Source organism: Coenobita brevimanus, chromosome 112 (genome assembly GCF_032717465.1).
Source record: "Coenobita brevimanus isolate Jiangsu-jjx chromosome 112, ASM3271746v2, whole genome shotgun sequence".
In the NCBI taxonomy this organism is placed as follows: domain Eukaryota; kingdom Metazoa; phylum Arthropoda; class Malacostraca; order Decapoda; family Coenobitidae; genus Coenobita; species Coenobita brevimanus.
Window position 1 is genome coordinate 20,917,824 of NC_137065.1, and position 27,172 is coordinate 20,944,995.

The 27,172-nt window shown below is 41.5% G+C and overlaps 1 protein-coding gene across 1 annotated transcript in view; it reads right to left on the reverse strand.

Annotated features, from left to right (window-relative positions):
* Positions 1–27,172, reverse strand: part of mRpL3 (mitochondrial ribosomal protein L3) — a 204,019-nt gene that overhangs the window by 119,530 nt on the left and 57,317 nt on the right. The window contains exon 5 of the mRNA XM_080286618.1: positions 6,095–6,255. Within this exon, the coding sequence (XP_080142744.1) occupies positions 6,095–6,255 (161 nt within the window). The remainder of the gene's footprint in view (positions 1–6,094; positions 6,256–27,172) is intronic.

A 27,172-nucleotide genomic window follows, 5' to 3' on the forward strand; every position in this document is an offset into this window, starting at 1 on the left:
ATGGGAAATGGGAAATACGAACTAAGGAGAAGAGATAGAAAAGAAAAAACTGGAGGAGGAGTGATGACAGCAGTGAAAAACAGCCTAAATGTGGATAGTGTGGAACTGGAAGAAGGTACAGCTGAAGTGATAAACATGGGAACAGACACGAGAGGGAAAGGCAAGGGAGACATTGCAGTAGCATATGTTCCCCGCAAGGAGGAATATCAGATGTTGTCGGACATGGTTAGATACCTACAGAAAGTGAATGAGAAAAGTAACAACGTAATCCAGATTGGAGACTTCAGTTGTAAAGAGGTAAACTGGTAGGAATGGGACTCTGGAAGTAGTGAAGAGTTGTAGGGTAGTTACTGTTAAAATGTGGCAATGGATAATGTAATGATCCAGTGGGTCAATGAAGAGACAAGATTTAGGGGGAATGACACACCAGCAATACTAAACTTAATTCTAACCAAATACCCTGATGCAATTGAATCTCTGAAATATCTGTGTCTTATAGGAAAAAGTGGCCATGTAGTGATAGTTCCAAACAATAGAAGGAATTGGGGAGACAAGAGATGAACTATACAGGCATGGAAGATACAACTTTGGAAACCAAACTTTACAGGACTGTGAATAATTTTTGAAGAAGCAGACTGGGAAGAATTCTGGGAAACAAGAGAGATACAGAAGAAATGGGATATCTTTCTTGACTTCTATAATATGGGTGTGTTAAAGCACGTGCCAAAAATTAGTGGGCAAAAAGAACTGGAGAAATGACTGGTTCAACAAAAGGTATATGATAGCAAAAAAAGAAAGGGATAAGGCTTGGAACAAAAGGAGAAAGAGAAGTAATGATAGAACAAAGGAAGAATATAAAAGAACTAGAAATGAGTGTACAAGAATATGTAGAGAGGAAGAAAGAAACTTGGAAAAAGGTATAGTTGACAAATGTAAAGAAGAACCTAAACTGTTTTACAGGTTTGTTAATGGCAAACTGAAACAAAAGGAAGGAATCAATAAGCTGGAAGTAGAAGGAAATGTCTATATAGATGAGGTTATGCAAGCTGAAATAACGAACAAATGCTTCCAATCAGTCTTCCCAAGAGAAAGTGATTTTGTGGAGAAGTGACTAGAAATGTAGTGTTAAAAGATGTAAAGGTTGAAGTGCAAGAAGTATACAAGTTACTGGAAACTCGAGATGTGCGGAAGACCCCAGGACCAGACGTGATCTCTAATTGGATACTAAAGGAACAAGTGGTGGATAAGGTTCATGGTTTAATTGTGTGTTCTCTGGAAGAAGGGAAAGTGCCTCGGGAATGGAAGAGGGCCAATGTAGTACCAATTTATTAGGAAGGGAACAAGGAAGTGCCCGCGAATTACAGACCAGTGTCCCTGACAAACATAGTTGCAAAACTGTGCGAGAGAATCCTGAAAGACAGATGGTTAAAATATCTGGAGGAGATGGACATTGTGGCAGAAAGTCAGTTTGGATTAAGAAGTGGAAGGTCGTGTGTTTCCAACTTGTTGAACTTCTACTCAAGGGCGATAGATGTGCTACAGGAGAGAGATAGTTGGGTGGACTGTGTGTATTTAGATGTGGAGAAAGCCTTTGACAATGTACCCCACAAGCGACTAATGTGGAAACCTCTTGGAGTGGATGAAAGACTTTTTGAGAGACAGGCAAATGAGGATAGAAATAAAAGACAGGATGTCTGGATGGATGGGAGTAACAAGTAGAGTCCCACAGGGCTCGGTGTTAGTGCCCGTAATGTTCTTGATTTATGTAAACGATATGGTAGATGGAACGAACAGTTATGCAAGTCCGTTTGCTGATGATGCGAAGATCATGAGGAGAATAGAAAATGAAGAACACTAAAATGCTGCAGGAGGACCTGGATAGGATTCATGATTGGAGCCGGGTGTGGGAAATGAAATTCAAAGAAAAAAATGTAAAATATTGGAAATGGGTAAGAGTACCAAGAGACCATCACTGAATTATTTGATGGGTAATGAACCAATCACAACAGCGAGAGAAGAAAGGACTTGGGAGTGCTGGTCTAGGATAATTTGTCACCTGAAAAACACATTAACATGATAGTTTGAGAGTCGTACAATCTCTTGTCTAACATAAGAGTTGCATTTCATTACATGGATGAGGAAATGATGAAAAAATTGATAGTGGCCATGATCAGCCCCAGGTTGGAATATGCAGCAGTAGTGTGGTCCCCACATAAAAAGAAAGATATTAACAGGATCGAGAGAATATAGGAAACAGCAACCAAGCTGGTCCCAAGCCTGGTAGATCTGTCGTACAGGGAAAGTCTGGAAAAACTAGACCTGCCTTCCTTAGAAGGAAGGAGAGTGAGGAGCGATATGATTGCAGTGTTCAGGGCCAGGATGGAAGTAGAAAAAATTGAGAGAGAAGATCTGTTTGTATGGGATGAGAGAGCATTAAGAGGACACGGACTGATACTAAAAAAGCCAAGTTGCTTGAAGGATATCAAGAAGTACAGTTTTCCATATAGATGCATAGACCTGTGGAACAGCCTGGACAAAGAGATCATCCAGTCTAAAAACTTAAATAAGTTCAAAGCAAAATTCGACTTATCAAGAAACACAGATTAAACCGTGAACCTTATCCACCACTTGTTCCCTGCATTCCTTTAGTATCCAATTAGAGATCACGTCTGGTCCTGGGGTCTTCCTCACATTTCAAGTTTCCAGTAACTTGTATACTTCTTGCACTTCAACCTTTACATCTTTTAACACAACATTTCTAGTCACTTCTCCACAAAATCACTTTCTCTTGAGAAGACTGATTGGAAGCATTTGTTCGTTATTTCAGCTTGCATAACCTCATCTATATAGACATTTCCTTCTACTTTCAGCTTATTGATTTCTTCCTTTTGTTTCAATTTGCCATTAACAAACCTGTAAAGCAGTTTAGGTTCTTCTTTACATTTGTCAACTATACCTTTTTCCAAGTGTCTTTCCTCCTCTCTAGATATTCTTGTACACTCATTTCTAGTTGTTTTATATTCTTCCTTTGTTCTATCATTACTTTTCTTTCTCCATTTGTTCCATGCCTTAACCCTTTCTCATTTTAGCTATCATACACCTTTTGTTGAACCAGTCATTTCTCCAGTCCACTTTCCCATTAACTTTTGGCAAAACTTTTGCATACCCATATTATAGAAGTCAAGAAAGATATCCCATTTCTTCTGTATCTCTTGTTTCCCAGCATTCTCCCTAATCTGCTTCTTCAAAAAATACTCTCAATCTTGTAAAGTTTGCTTTCCCAAAGTTGTAACTTCCATGCCTGTACAGTTCATCTCTTGTCTCCCCAGTTCCTTCTATCATTTGGAACTATCACTACATGGTCACTTTTTTCTATAAGGCACAGATATTTCAGAGATTCATTTGCATCAGGTTCTTTGGTTAGAATTAAACCAAGTATTGTTTGTGCATCATCCCCCCAAAATCTTGTCTCTTCTTTGACCCATTGGGTCATTACCACCGCCACATTTAATAGTATACTGCCCCACGAATCTTCAGTACTTCCCGAGTCCCACTCTTCTCAATTTCCCTCTATGCAACTGAAGTCCCCCATCAGATTTATGCTGCTACTTTTCTCAATCACTTTTTGTGGGTAACATCCCACACCAAGCCCTCTTCCTCCCATCCTCTCCAGACATCACCTTCTGCTCCCTAAACCTCGCCCCCACTACGTCATGGAGAGTGGTCAAACCCCTATACAGTATTCCGATCACCTCCCAATCATCATCACTACCAAAACCAGAATCACCCCAGCTGGCCGCAAACACACACACACGCTAATTATAAGAGAGCCAACTGGGAGGCCTTTGTAACTGAAACAGACCAACATTTTGAAACACTAAACAGTACACCTATCACAATCATCAACACTGCCGTGCACACTTTCAATACAATTATACAAAATGCAGACAAAAGACACATCCCTAGAGGCAACAGAAAGAGACACAACCCCAACTTCACACCAGAAATTCAAGGCCTCATCAGACAACGGGACACACTGCGACACTCCCCAACATCCCATACACAAGACACCGTACAACAAATACAAGAACTCAACACTCAAATAAAACAATAAAATATCAGAACAGCAAACACTAACTGGAAAAATTACCTCCAAACACTTGACCACAAAACAAACATCAGCAAATTCTACAAAACACTAAACAGCATCACACTTTCCAACAGCAACACCACACAATTACAAGCTGCCATCATAACAACAGACACCATACCCTCAAAACAAACAACAAGCACACACTCTCATCAATCACTTTTCACAAATCAGCCATCTAAACCCCCATCCCGAAGACCGATGTATCATCCGACATAAGAGACAGTTCCCCACAGACCCAGACTATGCACCTTTCACTTACAATCCTATATTATTGTCCTCATTTGTCTGTCTCTCAGAAAGTCTCTCATCCATTCCAGGAGGTTCCCCTCCAGTCCTCCAATATGCTCTAGTTTCCACATTAGTCTCCTATGGGGAACCTTGTCGAAGGCAAAAATCTAAATACACACAATCCACCCAACCATCTCTCTCCTGTAGCACATCAATCGCTCTTGAGTAAAAGCTCAACAATTGGAAACACATGACCATCCACTTCTGAATCCAAACTGACTATCAGCCAGAATATTCATCTCTTCCAGATATTTTATCCATCTATCTCTCAGAATTCTCTCGCACAATTTTGCGACCATGCTGGTTAGAACACTGGTCTATAATTCAGGGGTTTTTCCCTGTTTCCTCCCTTATAAATTGGTTTGCCATTAACAAATCTATAAAACAGTTTGGGTTCATCCTTACATTTGTCTATTATACATTTTTCAAAATTTCTTTCTTCCTCTCTACGTATTCTTGTGTATTCATTTCTAGTTCTTTTAAGTTCTTCCTTCAATCTGTTGGTATCTCTCTTTCTCCAATTGTTCCATGCCTTATCTCTCTCTTTTTTTGCTATCATACACCTATTAAACCACTCCTTTTTCCTGTTTTCTTTCCCCCTTACTCTTGGCACAAATTTTTCCACTCCTGCATTACAGGGGTCTAGAAAAATATCCCACTTCCTCTGTATCTCTCTTGTTTCTCTGAATTTTCTCCAATCTGCATTTTCGAAAAATTTTCTCAATCCTGTAAAGTTTGCTTTCCCAAAGTTGTATCTTCCCTGCCCTATAAAGCTCGTCTCTTGGTTCCACGTTCCCTGTTATCATCTGCAACTCAATGACTACATGATCACGTTTTCAAATAGGACACAGATATTTCAAAGATTCTATTACATCGGGTTCTTTGGTAACCAGTAAATCCAGTCTGCTGGTGTGTCCTCACCTCGGAACCGTGTCTCTTCTTTGACCCATTGCGTCATCACATTGTTCATTGTTATATTTAATAACAAAGCCTCACAAATCTTTGCAGCCTCCTGAGTTCCATTCCTCCCAGTTCACCTCTTTACAATTGAAGTCACCCATTAAAATTAAATTGTTGCTTTTCTCAATCATTTCCCATAAATAACTTGCCATGTCTGACAACATTTCCTGGTATTCATCATCACTCCATGCTCTTGTCTTAGGGGGAACATACATTACCGCCATATCTCTCTTGCTGTTCTCTCCAGTTTCTAATTTCATATTTATCATTTCAGCCCTTCCTTCTCCCATTTCCACAGTATCTACATTTATGTTGTTCTTCATTGCTATCATCACTCCTCCTCCCATTTTTTCTTTTCTGTCTCTTCAATGCTTGTTTTTACCATCTCCCCCATGAACATCAATATCTTTATTTAACTTGGTCTCTACAAAGCACATATCCACCCCACAGCGTTCCTTCACTTCTTCATTCATCAGCCTGTCCCTCCATGTCACTCCACATGCTCAAGTAACTCATTTCCACTGCTCTCACTCTTGACTTGTTCCCCTCTAGCAAGTTTCATGCCTCGCTTCCATACGTCAGGGTAGGGATCACAATACCATCATGCAGTGACATCTTAACTTCCATACTCACCTCCATATTTCTCATCACTGCTTTCAGTGAACCAACAACCTTCAAGACAAATAAACTCACGTAATCCCCGCAATATCAACGTAATGGCCAGGTCGGTAGTGTGAGGCATACAGTGGGGTGCCGGGGGGAAGCTTGGCATCTGGTGTTATCATAAACTTGCTCATTTTCTTCTTAGGCATCAATCCAGTATCCATGAACAGGTTGTAGTACTCCTTTGTCACCTGAAACAACAAAAGAAAATACAGCATACAGTGTAGCCTCATTATATGATGCCTCATTATGTGATAAATCACTACAACAGTCATTCAAAAGTTATACCGGTACCCTGTTTCGGTAGACCGTTAAAAACTTAATCGCGACTTTGCTACAACAATATTTTCAATGGTCACCTCCGAGAATCTTGTGCAGACACAGTGACATATGCAATCCAAAATGCATATTTTATTCATGAAAGGCCATTGGAACACCACTGTTATTGCCAAATAGCAGTGCAAGTGATTAACAAATAGTGTAGTGTGTAATATTAAGTGATACTATTCTTGAAAGCAGTGACAAGAAACAGGGAAGTGAGCATGGAAGTGAAAAAGTTACTACATGACAGTATTATGATACCAACTCTAATATATGGAAGTGAAGCTTGGACGTTGTTAGAAGGACACAAGTCAAGAGTGAGAGCAGTGAAAATGAGTTTTTTAAGAGGAGCCTGTGGAGTCACATGGAGAGACAGGCTGACAAATGAGGATATAAAAGAGCATTGTGGTGTGGATGTGGATGTGACAGGAAGTGTTAGGAGAACACACTGAGGTCATCTGGCCATGTGGAGAGGATGGAGGGTGAGAGACTGATGAGGAGAGTGTATGTGAGTGAGGTGGAGGGGGGGGGGGAGAGGGAGGGGGAGGCCGAGGATGAGATGGAAGGATGGGGTGGAGAGGTATATGAGAGAAGGGGGTGTGAGTTGGGAGCAGGGCAGTGAAATGGCGGGGAACAGGGCGACGTGGAGGCGATTTGCTTGAGGCCACCCCTTACGAGATTGAGGCATCTGGCAATAGAAAGATAGATAGACAGACTTCTCTGTGTCTGAAATACTGAAACTTGTGACTTGGAAATCGTGTCAACCTTATGTACACTATGACTGTCCCATTTTCTCGTTTAACACTTTCCTATAAATGTCCATGCCAGTGTTTCTATACTGCACACTGTTCTTACTGACTTTTTCCTGCTGGCTTTGGCTGGAGGGTTTGGAGGGCAGGGGAGAGCCTTCTTTTTTGCTAACCTTAACTCATTCTAGTAGTTCAGATACTCTTCAGGAGCTGCCTAGCATGGGCCAACTGGCCTACTACAGTTATCCTCTCTTCTCATGTTCTATGTTCATAAGGGGTCTCTGCTCAGATGACTGAGCCAAGATGGCAGCTAGTCACATTTGCTGTGACCGTCAGCCTTTCGTTTTATGTTGTTAATGAAAGGCCACTGAAATACCAATGTTTATCACTAAATAACACTGCAAGAGCTTAACAAATACAGTAAACTCTCAATCATCTGCTGCAATTCAGCCAAGCCCTACGCCAGTTAAAGTGAAATGCCAGATATTGCATATCCAGAGCAACATTCGGCTTTGAGCCAGATATTGTGATTCTATCAGTCTTGGCCCTCTATCTTAAAAACTTTACCATAATCAGAAGACAAAAACTAAGCCTATAAAAACAATACAGTACAAAAATGATACTGTACAGCAATATGGTACTGTACTGTAGTGTACAATGCTCCCATAACATCCACGGGGGTTAGGTAACAGAGACACCCGTGTATGTTAAAAATCCACGGATATCTACTGCCCTTAAAAACACCCATGGACCCCCCTTAACCCTTTGGCTGCAGCAGCCCCTGATTATAATGTACTGACTGTGCTCAATGCGGAGAAAAAGGAAAAAAATTGTGTGTTTTCAACTCGTGTTTTAATCCACTTATCATTAATCTTGAGAGCTAAAATTTCTGTCAGACAAACATCAATCCTTCTACTATCGTTTGCAACAAACTGCACTCCAAGCACGGAGAACAATTTGACAGAATACAAAGTGTGTTTTGACTGATGCTAGAAATAGCCCAGGGAGGCAGAAATTTCCACCAAACCACAAGATTTTTTCCATACAAAATAGGGTTACAGCCACATTACCTCATCACAGTTATTGCAATAGTAATAAAAATAAAACACTTCTGACCAAAAGATGACGACCAAGGACCGGACAAATGACATGGTACGGATCGCAATGTGGAACATAAGGGGTGCAAATGATGAGGTGAGAGAGAGAGAGATTGTCCAGGTGCTTGAGGGTGCGAAAGTGGATGTATGTGGAGCAACTGAAACTAAATGGGGAGGAGAGAGTGTGAGAGAATGGGAGCATGGATGGGGTATATGTGCAGGAGTAGGTGAGAATGCGAGGGCAAATGAAGGAGTGTGTACTGTTGTGAGTAAAAGATGGAAGAAGGAAATAAGAAAGTATGGATCAGTTGGGTCAAGGATTGTGTGGGTAAGATTGAAAGTTGGAATACAAATGCAGGCGATTCTGTGTGTGTATGCACCAATGCAAGATCGTGCAAGCAAAGTGAGAGAAGAGTTCTGGACAAATGTGGAAGTGTGCATGGAAAAGTTTGGAAGGAATAACTGGTGATATGAATGGTAAAGTTGGGAACGTAAAGGTGAATGGAACAGTTGGTGAGTAGGGTGTGCCTGCTGAGATAGATGAGAATGGCAGTGCGTTAGTGGGCATTTGTGCCAGGAGGGGGTTGGTGATAGCCAATACCCTCTTCACGCACAGAATGATCCACAGGTATACATGGCGAGTGATGAGACGGGTGGGTGGTGAACTGAATGAAAGGAAGGCAATGATTGATTATGTGTGTGTAGATGAAAGGATGCGAAGATGTGTAATGGATGCAAGAGCTTATAGAGGATGGGGGAGTGGACTTTCTGATCACCACTTGGTGGTGGCCAGAATCAAGATCCAAGCAAGATGGAGAAATAGAAGAAGGGAAGGACGGGAGGAAAGAGTAGTTGCAAGGAGAGTGGAAAGGTTACAAGAGGATGAGAAAAAGGCAGAATAAAAGAAAGATGTGGAGGAACGATTGGGTAAATATGAATTGGAGCAGATGGGGGACGTGGAAGGTGTGTGCAAGATATTCACAGAAGAAATTTATGCAGCATGTGAGGTGGTGTGTGGAGTGAAAGAAGACGGAAGGGGGTACAAGGAACAGCATGGTGGAATGAAGAGGTGAGACAGGCTCTGGCACAAAAGAAGAAAACATACAATGAATGGATGAGGAATAGTGGCGTGGAAGAAGTTGAGAGGCGGAAGAGAGAGTTATATGTAGAAAGGAAGAGAGAGGTGAAAAGATTAGTAAGAGAAAGAAGAGAGTGGATGAGGAATTTGGAAGGAATTTGAGTGTAAAGTGGAGGGACTGTAAGAAAATGTTCTGGAAAGAGGTGAATAGAGTAAGACATGGTGGCAGTGAACTTAGAAGGACAGTGAAAGATAAAAATGGTAGATTACTAGTGGAGAAGGGAGAAAAAGGGAGCATTACGAGAGAACATTTTAGGGAACTGCTGAACATAGAGAATGGAAGTAATGCGAGTATGAGTGGTTGGGGAATGGCTGGGAGGAGGGACGTGAGAAGACATGAAGAAATCAGTAGGATAGAAGTTGTGGAAGCAATGAAGAAAGTCAAATTGGGGAATGCCCCAGGAATTGATGAAGTGTGTGGTGAAATGCTGAAGCATGTGGGAGAGATAGTAGTAGAATGGATGTGGAAGATGAGCAGATTGGTCTGGGAGGAAGGTAGAGTCCCAGAGGATTGGAAGTCAGGTATAATTATTCCCTTGTACAAAGGAAAACGGGAAAATGAAGTGTGTGGTAATCATAGGGGCATTTGTCTTCTCAGTGTAACTGGAAAAGTGTATGGTAGGATACTTATTGACACAGTTAGGGAAATAACAGAGGAATTAGTTGGAGAAGAACAGAGAAGCTTTAGGAAGGGAAGAGGTTGTGGAGATCAGATATTCATTCTTAGATCTTTAGTGGAAAAAAGTCTAGAGAAGGGAAAGAAGTAGTATGCGGCCCTCATGGATTTGGAGAAAGCATATGACAGGGTGGATAGACAAGGACTGAGGAAAGTATTAAGAATATATGGAGTAGATGGGAAGTTGTTGACTGTTGTGAAGAGTATGAATGATGGTGCTAAGGCTGCAGTGCGTGTGGATGGTGAACTATGTGAATTTTTCTCTCTGAAGGTTGGGTTGAAACAGGGATGTGTCATGTGACCATGGCTGTTCAATCTGTACATGGATGAGGTAATAAAAGAGATACAAGGTAGGGCAGTGGATGTTGGAGTGGCCCTAATGAGAGAGGGTAGTGTTTGGAAACTCCCTGTACTGTTGTTTGCAGATGATACTGTGTTGTTAAGTGAAGACGAAGGGAAGCTGCAAGGCTTGGTGGATGAGTTTGGAAGAGTAAGAAACGGAATCTAAAGGTGAATGTAGGGAAGAGTAAAGTGATGGTCTTTGAGAGAGGTGAAGCCAGTGAATGTAGAGTGAGGCTGGATGGTGAGAAGATGGAAAATATGAGTACGTTTAAGTGCCTGGGGAGTGTGATGAGTAAGGATGGAAGTTTGGAGGGTTAAGTGCTTGAAAGGGTACAACAAGGAAGAAAGGTTGCTGGTTCCTTGAAAGCAGTGATAAGAAACAGGGAAGTGAGCATGCATGTGAAAAAGTTACTACATGACAGTATTGTGATACCAACTCTAACGTATGGAAGTGAAGCTTGGACGTTGTTGGAAGGACTCAAGTCAAGAGTGAGAGTAGTGGAAATGAGTTATTTAAGAGGAGCCTGTGGAGTTACATGGAGAGACAGGCTGACAAATGAGGATATAAAGGAGCATTGTGGTGTGGATGTGGATGTGATAGGAAGCGTTAGGAGGAACACACTGAGGTGGTTTGGCCATGTGGAGAGGATGAATGGTGAGAGACTGACTACTAGGAGAGTGTGTGAGGTGGAGGGGGGAGAGGGAGGGGGAGGCCGAGGATGAGATGGAGGGATGGAGAGGAGAGGTATATGAGAGAGGGGGGTGTGAATTGGGAGCAGGGCAGTGAAATGGCAGGGGACTGGGCGACATGGAGGCGATTTGTTTGTGGCCACCCCATATAGGATTGAGGCATCTGGCAATAGACAGATAGATAGATAGAAACACTTCTAGCCAGTCTCCTATGATTTTCTTACGATATTCCAGTATTTACATTAGACTTTAGCGAAACAGTAACAATGTGAGGAAAATCATTACAAATTTAATCAAATTTCTGGAATGACTTTTATTACCACTTACTTTTATAAAGCTTATTGATATAATGTCACGAGTCATTTCATAGCATTGCTGCACAGTTTGCAACTGCAAAAATGTTCGCTAGCTAATGCACTTAGCATCATGACTTCACTGATTATTGCAAAAATATCACAAAATCACTTCTATTTTATTACAATAATTCACAATATAATGTAAAAAAACACTTTCTGCCACTCTTGTATGATTTCAGTGTGATTTGGGTTCATATTGCTTTGTATTACTTACGAGAGAGGGGGGGGAGGCGGTGGCTCAATCGGTAGAGAGGTGGCCTGCAGTCCTTACGGACCCAGGTTCGAATCTCGGCTGGGGCAGGGAACAGTTTAAGGATTTGAATTTCATTAAATCAGGCTTTACTGATCTACCAGAAGACCCGCCGACATGCCGTAAAAATACCCCCGCTAATACCAATACACCAGTCCTGTATGAGACAGCCCTAGCATGTATTCAATATGGACGGTGGGTGTTAGCGCCGAAGTGGTGACATGTAGAGGTGTATGGTATGTAGGAGGACTGCTGAGCCTTGATAGCAGGCTGTGAAGCCTATGCCCAGAGTTGGACACACACACACACACACACACACACACACACACACACAAAAAAAAAAAAAAACGGTTTAGACCAGCTCATCAAGGGGTACAAGAGAGAAAGAGAGCAGGAGGAGGGCAGCAAACCAGTTTAGACCAGCTCATTAGGGGTACATGGAAGAAAAGAAATACTCCCAGCCTGTCCTAACTTTTCTCCTGAAGAATTAATGGCATTAATAAATGAAGTGGCCAAAAGGAAGAGTGTTATATTTGATTTACTGGATAATGCCATCACTAAAACAGCCATGAACTGTACCAGGGATAATGTTACATCTGCTGTGAACAGTGTCAAAAAAGTTCAATGAGATCAAATGCTTTAGTAAATCCAGCCCTGGCACTGTACCCACCTGCGGATATTTAAAACCGTTTATGTTATATCCACCAACGGATATTTAAAACCGTGTATGTTAAAAACGTGGATGTTAAGGGATGACTGTATATACATCACCACCACCATCATCATCTTCGTTTTGTGTCCTTCTCTTCCCAGTGCCAGGGTTGGACGTGATATGAGTTGTCTCCATCTATCTCTGTCCTCCGCGTCTTCTTCTCTTACATTTAAACGTCTCATATTTTCCATAACCACTTGCCTCCATGTTCTCTTCGATCTTCCCACTGGTCTCCTTCCTTCTACTTCCAGCTTCATGGCCCTTCTCAAAATGTTATCAAAATGTTACGTTGCTCTCTTCTGCCCACATGACTGAACCATCTCAATCTCATTCTCTAAATCCTATCCTCTATGCTCTCCACTCCACATCTTCTTCTCACCTCCTCATTTGACACTCAGTCTCTCCACTTAACTCTTGCCATATACCTCAGCATCCCGTGATCACGTCAACAGGAGCCTCTCCAAATTTGCTGTCAGTGCCCATACCTCCGCAGCATACAGTAGCACAGGTCTCATGCAGGCGCATCAGATCCTTGAACGATGACCCACGGTATCCCCTGGTTCACTAACAGACTGGCCAACTCTCTCCACTTTCTCCAGGTGATCTTGGTCCTCACTGCCACCTCTGCTCTGTCCTCAAGGCTCATGGTGTCACCATGATAGCAGAATTGGTCTACCACCTCCAACACACCACCCTCCACTGCTACTTCCTGTGGTCTCACTACTGGCCCTCTAACACATGCTGGGCACCTGAAGTTCTCTCTAGCTCTCCTTACATTTCTGAGTCCAGAGCATCTGCCATGGCATCACTTCGAGCAACCTGAACACCACACAGAGTTGACACCTACTCCCCTCCACACACTCCACATGGATACCTTCCTCTCCACGGTCTCACTGTTGGCTCTCTTCCTCCCACCATCAACTTTGTCTTTGATCTGTTGACCTTCAATCCTCTTGTTTCCATCTCTCTTCTCCACTCCTCAAACATCTCCACAACTCTCACCCCTGACTCCGTCGTCAACACCAGGTAATCCGCACACATCAGCTGCTATATGCTATCACCTACCACATCTCTCGTTGCCTACCGCATCACTAGCACAAATAAAAGGGGGCTTAACGCCGACCCTAGGCGAACTCCAACTCTGATGCTAAACTCTTCTAACATTCCTGTAATTGCCATCACTCTCAACCTTGAATTTCTATACAGAGCCATCACCAGCGCCACCAATCGCTCGGGCTCCGTCTGCCTCCTCAGTACCCAGGCAATCACTGTCCTTGGTATCCTGCTGAAAGCCTTTTTCAGGTCTACAAATATGTGAAACAACTAGTTCTTCTTCTCTCCATACTTCTCCTGTAATTGTCTCATGATGAAAATGGCATCCAATGCTGACTTGCCCTGCTGAAATCCAAACTGGTTCTCGTCAATCTTTATGGTCTCCCTCAACCTTGGCTCCAAGATCTTCTCCCAGACTTTCATACTCTGCTCCAATACTCTCACTCCTCTAAAGTTCTCACATTTCTGTACATCTCCTTTTCCCTTATAGATGGGGATGGTGTACCTTTACCCCCACTGTTCTGGCACTCTACCTTCCTCGTCTATCTTTCTAAACATCTTCAACAACTTTTTCTCTCCTGTTTCTCCAGCTCCCCTCCATAGTTCACAGGTGACTCCAGATGACCCTGGAGCCCTGCCTCCCTTTACTCCTCTTAATGCCTTCTGGATCTCCTCCTTTGTAGCCTCTATTATAAGTCTTTTAACTTCTTGGGGGGTTTTTCAAGAATACTCCCCCAGTATCCCTGCTTGTGAAAACCATGAGAGGGTGAAAGAGTCATCACCCATTCCCCCACAAAAATCTTCAAATGGAAACATTATCAATGACCTATGTGGAGAAGCAGATATCCTTGCTAGTGGGTTTGCCACAAATTCTACCTTCGAGGATATTAGTCAAAACATCCCTGTACTTAGAACTCGACTCTCCCAAAACTGCTCCACTTAAAGATACGGACTAGATACACAAAATCCATCCTTGACAATTTGCCAACAAAGCTCCAGGTCCTGATGGAATTCCTCCAATCATTTTCAAAGTGTTCCCCAGAACTTACTTCTGTTCTAGCTACATTATTCAGACTATGCATCCATACTTTTTCATTCCCGAATTCTTGGAAAGAAGCCAATATCCATCCAAATCCAAAGACAGGAGTTCCTATGACCCCTCTGATTACAGACCAATAGCTATCACATCTTCTCTTGGTAATGAATTTGAGATTGTAAATAATAAGCACACTGTTAAACATCTTGAATCCAGAAACTTAATTAGTGGCAGACAGTATGGTTTTTGCCGCAAAAGATCCACTATTGATATGCTCCATTTCCTGACTCGTACCATCCATCAGGAGGAGTAGACTGTAGCACCAGTCAAGCAGGGCAGTACTCCCAAGGGGAATGGAAAGCTGATGACAGGGAGAGCTGGAGGTCACATTTCATCAGCTCTCGGGACTAGTTCCTGATCATCCGCCTTTGCTCAACTTTTCAGTGTTTCAGTAACACTGAGAAGTAGGCCAGCATGCTCTCCAGTACAAATTTCTCTAAATTTCAACACCAAACTACATGCACAGTACACACTACACTTCCTTTTCAAAATTAAAAAACGAAAAATGGCGCACTATAACAATGCCTCGGAGGCCAGGGGGGGGGGGATCATAAATGCCCCCACCATCCGCCCCTCTCCCAGTGATGACTCTTTGGGCTGCCTGGATCCACTGTCTGACTCACTTCTTCTTCATTTCTGCAACATTCGCGGCCTTACCTCTAACTTTCTGTCTGTCGAACACCTCCTCTCCTCTAAATCTCATCTTCTCTTCCTTACTGAGGCTCAGCTGCCAGAGGCAACTGACTGCAAACCCGTTTCTGTATCCTCCTACAATCTCCATACTCATTTCATAGCCAAAGGTGGATGTTGTGTATATGTACGCAACAACCTATCTTGCTCTCGTGTTCCTGAACCTGATTCTTCTGAATTCTCTACTCTCTGGCTTTGGCTCTCCTGTCATTCTCTGACTAAATATATCTGCGCTGTTTACTTATCTCCTAATTCAACTGACTATCAAAATTCTTTAACTATCTTACTTCTACGATGGAATACACTCTATCCATTTCTCCTTTCTCTGAAATCTCCATTCTAGGAGATTTCAATGTTCACCACCGCCTTTGGCTCTCCTCTCCTTTCACTGATCCACGTGGTGAACAAGCCTTCATCTTCTCTCCTAAATGACCTAGAGCAGCTTGTACAGCACCCTACCTGTATCCCAGACCGCCTTGGAGAGAGCTCCAACATACTTGACCTCTTCCTTACAACTAATCCTTCTGCTTACACTGTTAATCTTTTCTGTCCGTTGGGCTCCTCTGATCATAACCTTGTTACCTTAACCTGTACTATCGTTCCGGTACAGCCTGTGGACCCTCCAAAGAAACATATGCTGTGGCACTAAGGAGCTGTGGATTGGGAGGCCCTCAGGCATGACTTCTTTGATTTTCCCTGGAATGATTATTGCTTCCATGGCCGGGAGCCATCTGAGTGTGCCTTGCACATTACGGAGGTTATTCTCTCGGGCATGGAAGAATACATTCCTTTCTCATATCCTTTGACTAATGCAAGAAAGCCTTGGTTTAATCACGCTTGTTCTAATGCTGTCCACAACAAGGAGAGGACCTATAAAAGGTACTGGAGCCAACCCATCCCTGAATCACATCTTTATGTTTCTGACTGGAATCGTCCTAAGTCTGTTCTTCAGTTTGCTAAAAATAATTTCATCCGTACTAAATGCTCTCAACTCTCCAACTCGAATTCTTTCCACTCCTTCTGGCACCTTGCCAAAAACCTTTCTAACAATTTTGTCTCATCATCCTTCCCTCCTCTTTTCTACTCTGATGGCTCTGTAGCTATTTCTTCTACTGATAAAGCAGATCTGTTTGCTCAGACTTTCTCCTCCAATTCCCCTTAGATGATTCCGGTGCTGTTCCTCCCTCACTTCCCCCCTCTGACTTCCTCATGGCTGGCATTAAAATTTGAGGCTATCCGTATCAAAAGGGCGGTCGGAGCCACCACCCCCGAAATGGAGATATTGAGTGTAGCACTTCCCTGATGTGTATAGCATTATCTTGGAGTGGATAGGCGTCCCTTTGGACAACGTATGTAGGGTTGAAAGTCCATTGAATATGCAGAGTCAACTCAACCATCGATGCAGTCGTCACCTTGCTCTGAGCACATTATTCCCGATCAAATAGGCGTCCCAACCAACCAAAACAGTGTGGAACATTGGCGGTCGTGGCGTCCATTTTGATGCGTTAAACTTCCCGCGCCAAACTCTGAGTCAAGAGGGCGGCCAAACCTGTAAACATTCTCTACCAGGGAGCACGGGATGGTGTGAGCCAATCAGAGCGCGCGCTCGCGTCATGTGACCGCTCTCAGCCACTGAGAGCCCAGGATGTGGGCGGCCATGTTAGTCCCTTTTGTTGTGGCTGCCGCGGCTAACACACCTAGGACGCTCCTATACTTTTTCACCCTTTATCATTGATATACAAGTGTTGACCGGACCAAACTTTGCAAACCATGCCAGGAGAGCGTGTACGCGGCTAACACACCTAGGACGCTCCTATACTTTTTCACCCTTTATCATTGATATACAAGTGTTGACCGGACCAAACTTTGCAAACCATGCCAGGAAAGCGTGTAGAGCATGAGGAAGGTGTTGCTGGGCCATCAGGACTGACCCAAGTGAATGATGAGTGTGGTGATAGTGTTGACGGACCTTATACCCTAAACAAACGTTCACTCTATGGGGTAGTGCACTCAGGCGAATCTAGTGACTCTGACCCAGATGACCCTATGTATGTGCCTGACTATGCTGACATAAGTGTGAATACTTTTGTGCATGGACGTGATAGTGAAGGGGAAAGTGGGAATGGTGGCATGTGGGGTGGTGGTGAAAGTGAAAGTGGCAGGCAGGATGGCCATGTGGATGCAACAGGTGTGCCTAGTGGTAAGGGTGGCAGGGCCGTGACACGTAATGAAAAGCGTGGCAGAGTTAAGGCAAGGAATGTCGAATCGTGGCAGCAAAATGTGGTAAAAAAAAACGGCGTAACCTTGGCCTTGAGTACGTCAGCCATACAACAAAAAAAACCATGCCTGCTCGTAAAATTGGTGACCCATGCCCTGATGGTTGTTATGAGAAGGTTGGGAGGGAAAACACTGAAAGTGTATTCAAAAGTTTCTGGGCTGTGGGGGATTATAATGCCCAGATGCCTACCTACAGTCCCTCATTCGTGAAGAACAGGTGAAACGTAAGCGGTCACCAAAGGAAGTAACTCAGAGGCCAGTGCTTTACAAGTTTGTGATAAAAGTGAATTAGAGTGAAATTAAAGTGTGTAGGAAGGCGTTCATTTCCATTCATGGCCTCAGTGATAAGAAAGTGCGCCTGTTAATACTGAAAAGAAAACCATCACCTCATGGCACACCCATACATGATAAGTGTGGCTGTCATCCTTCTTCCAAGGCCATTACTGGTGTGCGTTTGCAACGAGTGCACGAGCACATACAAAGCCTGCCTGTGACAGCTAGTCATTATTCGCATGCACATGCGCCACAACGAAAATACCTCGAAAGTGGTGGCACCATCAGTGATCTGTATGATCGTTATGTCCTGTGGATGAATGAACATTATAGCAGTGAAGAAAAAGTGACTGAACGATTTTATCACGATACTTTTGTGAAGCACTACAATATAGTGTTCCAGCCACCCAGAACTGATGTGTGCAACACCTGTGCAAAGTTTGAAACACTGATAAAGAATGCCACAGGTAATGAGGGGAAGGTTGCAGAACTTGAGGCAAGTCTGGCAGAGCACCGGGCCATTGTACAGGTGTCCCGTGACCTATTCCGCCAGAATGAACAGGTGGCTGCAAGTGCGAATGACAGTGACATGAAGGTGGTGTGCATTGACCTTCAACAAACTCTGCCCTGCCCTCATCTCTCGACTGGTATTGCATACTACAAACATAAATTGTGGCTTTATAATTTCCGTGTCTATGATCGTAATAAAAAAGAAGGAACAATGTTGGTGTGGGATGAGGCAACTGCAGGACAAGGGTTGGACGAAATGGCTAGCTGTCTAATAAAGTGGCTGGACAGGAAAATGAACCAGCAATCCCAGGACTTTGTGCACCTGTGCATCTTCTGTGACAACTGTGCAGGTCAAAATAAGAACATTAACATGCTGCTGATGGCACTGCAGCAGGTGCACAGTAAGTGTTTATTCCGGGTGGAATTCGTTTTTATGAAGAGTGGCCACTCCTATCTCCCCTGTGACCGTGCATTTGGCTCTACTGAAAAACGCATTCAGAAGCAGGAGTCTATTGCAACCCCAAAGGACTACATGTCTATTATTCGTTCAGCTGTGAAGAAGACGTTCCCTATAGTGCCAATGGCTCAGGACGACTTCTTTGATGTCAAGGCACTGGAGGACAGGATTTTGAGGAGGAGTGCACCTGGGTTTGCACAGGCATGTCAGCTGGTTGTGGCACAGTCCTACCCCGAGGGTTACATAATAAAAGAGGACTACAACCTCGAGGACGTGGAAGCTGACATTAAGAAGGTCAGACTTATGAAAGGGAGAGCTCCCTGGAGCTGGAAAAATTTCAACCTGGGCAGCATGCAACTGGCCTTAAAGTACCCTAATGGCTGCCTGCTCTCAGAGGACAAGTGCCAGGATTTGAGGGTGCTGGCAGGGCTTCTTGGTGACCAGGCAAAGGCATGGTTTACAGCCTTCCTTGACCACCAGGATGAAATGAGGCAGGGAGGTGGTGTCACTGTGGACACAGAGGAGGCACTGGACGATCCAGACGATATTGTCATGGATTATGTTCCAGTGAAATAGTGCCATGCCACCCTCATCAACCCAGCCACGCCTACTGTTGACGACCCGGACCTCTTAATGGACTTATGGATAACGGATGATACCACACCAGTCCTGCTCTACTCTTTACCCACTGGTGAGTACAACCACCATTAATAATAACAATAATAATAATAATAATAACAACAATGATGCAATACTCTCTTTATAACTCGTATTGTTACCAGTAAGTCATTGTATGATAACTGTTTCAGATTGTTAGCAGAAAATACCGATATTATTATTATTATTATTATTATTATTATTATTATTTTTATGCCTGGAATATTCATGTTTTAATATACGAAATACAGTGCATTAGAGAAAGACCTCGTATTATCTTATTATGAAGGTGAATAATATTATTATTATTATTATTATCATTAATTTTTCTATGCTTCCTCTTCTCATTCTTCTTCCTCTTCTTGCTTTATTATTAATATGGCTATTCTTTGTATTGCGCTCATTATTATGCCCGGAATATTCGTGTTTTAATAATAATACGAAATACAGTGCATTAGAGAAAGACCTCGTATTATCTTATTATGAAGGGGAATTATTATTATTAATAGTATTATTATTATTATGATTATGATTATTAATTATTTATGCTTCCTCTTCTTGCTTTATTATTATGGCTATTCTTTGTATTGCACTCATTATTATGCCTGGAATATTCGTGTTTTAATATACAAAATTAATACAGTGCATTAGAGAAAGACCTCGAATCATCTTATTATGAACGGGAATATTATTATTAATATTATTATTATTATTATTATTATAATTATTATTTTTTATGCTTCTTCTCATTCTGCTTCCTCTTCTTGCTTTATTATTAATATGACTATTCTTTGTATTGCGGTCATTATTATGTCTGGAATATTCGTGTTTTAATAAACGAAAATACTGCATCAAAGAAAGACCTCGTATTATCTTATTATGCAGGGGAATCATGATCATTCACTTGAAACATTTGTGACGCGCGGGAGAGAGGCCGCGCGCGGGAGGGAGGCGGACTTGTAGCAGTGGACTGGCTTCGGAGTCCCTTCCTCAAACACACACTTTTCCCACACTTTTTACACAGTTTATTATTGTAAATATTATTCGTTTTGTGTTTATGTGTATCAGTAATCACGGAATATCATTATCATACGCGATAATCACAGAAAATGCACTCAGAATTCAGTGAAACTTCCAAAACCATAACTTAGGTTGCAGAAGAAATGCAACTTTTTTTTCTCCCAATCTTTCAAACGTCATGATATCGAATAGTATTTGACACTATCATGGTCCTGAGTGACTCACGGTTATTTTGAGACCAAATTTAATGCTCTAGCTTAAACAATAACAAATTTATGGTTATCGGAAGTACGCCAAACTCTGAGCGCGTTTTCTCCGTTTTTTTACTTTGACGCCGGCGTTCCCTTTGATACAGATGGCCTCATTTCTTCAGCTGATGTATTTTCTGCCATCACTGGCCTCAATACTAACGAGGCATATGGGCCTGATGGAGTCCCTCCTGTTGTCCTCAAGAACTGTGCTTCTGTGCTTACACCCTGCCTAGGTAAACACTTTAGCCTTTGTCTTTCAACTTGTATCTTTCCTTCTTGCTGGAAGTCTGCTCTCATTCAGCCAGTCCCAAAGAAGGGTGACCATTCCCAACCCTCTAACTATGGTCCAATTGATTTAACATCCTGTGTCTCAAAAGTTTTTGAGTCTATTCTTAACAGAAAAATTTTAAAGCATCTTTCCTATCACAATCTTCTTCCATTAGGGACGCTTCACTGGCGATCTTCTCACCTACCTTTCAGACTCCTGGTCATCCTCCTTTCAAGACTTTGGCAAAAGCTTTGCCACTGCACTTCAACAGGTTGTCAAGTGCATATTGGTGCAAAATATATATTCTAGGCTTCAAAAAATAGGAAATTGACGTGAAAAATATAGGAAAAAATAAGAAATTTATAGGAACATTATCAAGGTTTAGCAGCCAAAAAGGGCTTAATTATAGAAGTAAAATATGAGGAAAAATGCAGATGTTGAAAATTTTAAACAGATGGATCAATGAAGACAAAAAAGCAAAAAGATGTTCATGATTTCCTATAATAGCCACTGATCTTGATATCGTCCTGGCCTCCACCTCCCCTTACAGCCAGCCCTTAATCATCACCTCACATGTAAATGTCATCAACTGTTTTATATTAGTGGCAATTCAATTTAATATATAATCATCTTTATTGCTTCAAATCAACACAAAATCAAATAATGAGTTTAATCAATCCAAAATAGGTTTTGTTGCAATAAATGTAGTTCCACAAGTTATTGAATAGCTTTCTCTTAGGACAACATCATGTAAGACCAATTAGAGAAATAAATTCAATTTTTAATGAAAACATCAATGGAAGATTCCAAAGCTGACCTCCTATTGACAGAAATGGATATTGTTTTTGTGCATTTACCATGGATATCTTAAGATGGTAAAACACATAGCACATCATAAAAGAGTAACAGAACTTTAAGAAACTGTTGACAAATACATGTAATTTGACAAAGTCATTGTACTACTTGTACTAGATGAATTCTCTTCATCATACCTGAAAAGACTGAAAAGAGAAGGAAGGAAATACCTGTCCGAGATAGAAATGGTAATTTGATGACTAAAGATTTGGATATAAAAGGAAGGTGGAAAGAGCACTTTGAATCTGTTCTAAATAGACCAATCCCAGCTGAAGAGGACATTTTGCCAGCCAAGAGAGATTTGCAGATAGAAACAGGGGATATAACTTTGGAAGTGGTAGCAAAATCTATAAAGGAGTTAAAGAATTATAAGGCCCCAGGAGAGGATGGAATATTCCCTGAAATGCTTAAGGTGGAAAATGACGAGTTGATGAATGCGCTTTTGAAACTTTTTAATGTGGCTTGGGATAATGGTGGAATTCCAGAAGAGTGGAAAAATGGAGTGATTATAAAAATACTAAAAAAGGGAGATTTAAGTATGTGTGGCAATTGGAGGGGGATAACTTTGACACCTGTAGTTGCAAAAGTCTTTTCCAAAATCTTGTTGAACAGAATAGAGCCAGTAATTGATAAAATTTTAAGAGAAGAACAAGCGAGATTTAGAAAGGGTCAAGGTTGTAATGATCAGATTTTTATTGTAAGGCATCTAATGCAACGAGCTAATGAGATGAAAATGCCACTTAGTATGTGTTTTGTGGATTTTGAAAAGGCGTTTGATAGTGCTTCACGAGGAGCTTTGTTGAAAATTATGAGATTCTATGGTATACCAGAAAAGTTTGTAAATAATATTAGAAGCCTGCATGAAGGTACTTTTTGTAAGGTAATGGTGGGTGGTTCTTTGAGTGATCCATTTCAGGTTAGGTCAGGAATGATCCAAGGAGGAGTTCTTTCGCCACTGTTGTGTGTTTTGGTCATGGATTATGTTATGAAAAAAGTTGTAAGGAGAACAGGTGCAGGAATTAACTGGAAAGAAAATAAGAAGCTGATGGATTTGGACAATGCTGATGATATTGTACTGATTTGCAGAAGTATTTACAAGATGCAGAGGGTGCTTGATTGTCTGGTGGAGGAAGGAGTAAAAGTGGGATTGGTAATAAATTGTGGAAAGACTAAAATTATTAATATGAACGTGGAAAACCAAATCAATTATGTAATTGGGAATAATGTGGTGAAGAATGTAGAAAACTTTAAATATCAGGGAACGATTGTATCATCTAATGGATCATTAAACAATGAAATTGAGGAGAGCATTAGACAGGCTTGGCGAGCTGTTGGAATGTTGAAATCTGTTTGGAATAATAATATGCTTTCAGTACATACTAAAGTGAAAATTTACAAGTCCATGGTTAGACCAATTTTAATTTACGGGCATGAGTCATGGTACAGTACAACTGCAACAGATCAGAAAGTATTAGGATTTGAGAATAAAATATTGAGAAGGATTCTTGGGGTAAAGTGGCAAGACAGAGTTACAAATGCAAGAGTAAGGGATATTACGAGAGTGGAACCAGTTAACGAATATGTGAGACTGTCTCGCTGGAAGTGGCTGGGGCAAATATACAGAAAAGAGGGTAGTTTAATACAGGATGTGCCAGAGTGGACTGCTATAGGAAGAAGAGGTAGAGGTAGGCCGAGGGAAACCTGGTTGAGGACAATGAAAAATGAAGCAGGAGAGGAGTGTTGGTGGGACCTGAAGGAGATGGCAAGAGACAAATATTGGTGGAGAGAGTTCATTGAGGCCCTATGCATCCCGTGGGGTGCCACAGGAAATGATTGATTGATTGACTGATACCTAAAAATATAACAAACCATACAACTGCCCTTTCAAAATTGAGAAAAATATAATAAGACCTAATCTGTCATACATGTGACAAGCATAAGAAACTAGTGTTACTTTGATTTTCATTCTCAAGAAAAAGAAAAAAAAACTATGTCACCCTGAAAAGCAGCCCAATGATTCCAACAAAAAGTTATACACTGGCCATTCTGACCATTATTATTAATTTTCCTTAAACACTGAATGGCTTCAAGAATGCCGTTGGAAGCATCAGTCTACATTACTTTAATTCACATCATTTCTTAGCTTTTTTTACATCATCCTGAGCAGTTTTCTCCAAGCTATTTCTCTTCCTACTTTCAACTGATTTCTGGTCTTCCCTCACTTTCTCTGGATGCTCTGTTGATTCTTTGATCTTTTTCTGAGCAGTTTCAATCAATGACTGACTCACTGATGCACTAGAAAAATCTCTCTTTCGTAATGCTCTAGCTAGTTTTTCATTTCCTTCTTCAAGCAGTTTTTCTACAGCATGCAGTTCTTCCTTGTACTTCTTTTCTTTATCATTCATCTTCTTCATTGTTTCATTCAAAGACTCTTTTCTTTTGCTGCTTCTAGTTTTTGTTTTCCATGCTGTGCACAATCTTCTTTCTCTTGCTGTCTTTTCTCCTCCTCCTTTTTTTCTTTTTTGTTCTTCCTCTTCTATCCTGTCTCTCTATAGTCTATGACTACTTCTGACATAACCAATTAGTTCCTTAGTAAGAGGTACACATTCTGGCTGCATATTTTCAGGATCACAGATTTTCACAGCTTCTTTGGAAAGTCTATTTCCAATGATTGATTTTGATGACAGATTGACTCTGTTTTTTCTTAACATTTTCTTATTGTCTGAGAGCCCTCTTTCAACATCAGCATTCCCATGTGGCAATGCCAGCACTTCTTTTACCACTTTACCAAGCCTAGTGTACTTATCTTTGCCAGTACTGGTTTTCAGTTTCAGAATATCTCTCCGGTAATTATCAATTCTTCTAAACTCAACTTTTTATCATCTTTGTTTTCCACATTTTCTCACTGATGTCCTCCCCTTGGTACACTTTCCATTCATCAGCAACCAATGCCACATCTTCTATAAAAGGTAACTTCCTTGCTACCCTTTCTATTGCAGAAACAGTACTAGGCTCAAGCCTATGCTCAGGATGTAAACAACCCAAATCTTTCAAAAGTTCATTATCAAACAGAAAGTTAGATAACAGATATGACATTCCAGTACTTAAGAACTTTCTTATAGCTAAAAGTGCTCTTTTCTGTTTCCCAGAATCCAGCTTCCCTAACACCTGTCTTGTTGAATCACCAATTATCAACTCTTTGTCTGACAACTGGTTCTGTAGCTCATCATGTTTTACCTCTTTCAAATCCTGCCCAGTTTTATTCTGATGTACAGATGCTTTGACATATCTGCCCATCATTGTGTAAACAAGCCGACACAGTTCTTCATATAAAACATGAACTAATGGAGCTTCTGTCTGAAACAATTCAAGAAATGAGTAATACAGAAGCATCATTGACTTTAAGAAGTGAAGTTCGACTAAAGTTTGTTTATTCTGATGTCTTGTACATGATCTTTTAAAGGCAAAACTGATTGGAGCATTAGGATTCTTGTTTGCAAGATCTGTAAAGTATTTCTGGAAAGGCTCCCACTGTTCAATAAGCCTGTCTACAACAGGGCCAAGCATCAACCAGCATGAAGGAACATGTCTTAAGAAAGTATGGGTTTCCACTTCTTCTAGCTGAACAAACTTGAAATCCTCCCTTCTACCAGATGATATCTTGAAGAAAGAATGGATGTCCACAGCAAGATCATCCACTGGTGAACCATATGCCTCAAGAACCTTACAAAAACTATTGTGAACAACATGAAGGCTACATGTTCCAATGTTTATCATTCCTGGATTTCCAGAATCTTTCAAAGACTTACTGACAGCTCTAAAGATGGTCTTATTGACATTCGATCCATCACTACTGAATGTTAGTATTGAGGATAGGTTTACTCCATCCTGTTCTAACTGTTCCACCATGGCAGCAGCAACCTTAGCACCTTCTGCATGTCTAAATATCAGTGCTGTATAAAAAGTCTTACAATTTCATTCTGTTCTTCAGACCAAAAGCGCAAATGTAAGTCCACCTGTTTACGTACCTGAGCTGTGGTGGTTTCATCATAGTGAAGAGTTACAGGGTTTTTACTTGAATTAACATCAGAGATTAAGTGTTTTTGAAAATGAGGTCCTAATCCATCTGAAATGACATACGACACTTTGGAGCGAGACAGCTGAAAGTTCTTGGAAATTGGACAATGAAACATGGAATCAAACGTAGATCCAATACCGTCACATGATCTGTAGCTCATATCAGAGCTGGCAACTTTCAAAGCTCAGATAGTTTCTGCTCTAAGAGCATCTGTTGTGTCGTGTGAAATGGTCAAAGTTGAGCTAGCACTTGTTCCAGGCTGTTCTGTGTCTCCTCTCATGGTTGCTGCAAGTTTGGTCTGTCCTGGGCTATGAACAACATTCCTGACCTTGATATGATTTTTTGTTTTAGCATACTGTAATAACTGTTCTACATCAGAGTTATCAACTGATATATCTGTTACACAATTTGCAGTAGGCGGAACACACAGATGCAGAGCTGCTAGAACACCAACTATGTATGAAGTCACCATTGCCATCTTTTGGGGACCCCCAAGATGGATTATACTGTGTCTTTCCACTGTGCATGATTTCTCAAAAGCTATAGTCCTCAAAAGCTATCAAAAATCTGCAAATAGCAAACTCACTCAATGTAGTGCTGCTCTCGGATGTCTGCCCTTTCCTCTCCATCCTTCTTTCCTTCCATTCTCTTCTGTCTTTCTTTCCTTCATTCTTTCCTCGTCCTTCTGCCTACGGGTGACTTTAAACTCCCTCTTCTGTCTTTCTTTCCTTCATTCTTTCCACTTCCTTCAGCCTGTGGGTGACTCTACACTGAGTGACAAGCCAAATGATTTCCTGTGCACCAGGAAATAATTTACTACGCTGGGTGGTAACCATATAACCAAATTTTGGCGCCTGGTGGTTTAGTGGGTAATTATTGCGCTCCAATCGGATTGAGCCGGTGAAGGTTTATATCCAAGGGATGGTTGGGGTTTATTGCTCATGTAATGCCACTCAGAGATGAGTGAGGCTGGTCACTCTCATCTTAAATGTCGGGACCAACTGCCTAGCCCCGGGCTCCTATGCTCCTCATGGGGCAATGTAGGATTGTATGATGGATGGATGGAGAAAAAAATGCATGGCATCATCAGAGTATATAATTATTATGATTAATGCAGGATGACCACAGATAACACTTTATCAGGATTCTTCCCTGCAAATGATACTTATTACAGCTATAGCTATTGATTTTCAGCACACTGACACAGATTTCATAACAAATTATCCAATTTGTACTGACTATCAATGTACTTAATCTGCAGCATATTAAAAAATATACGAATTTGGTGAAAA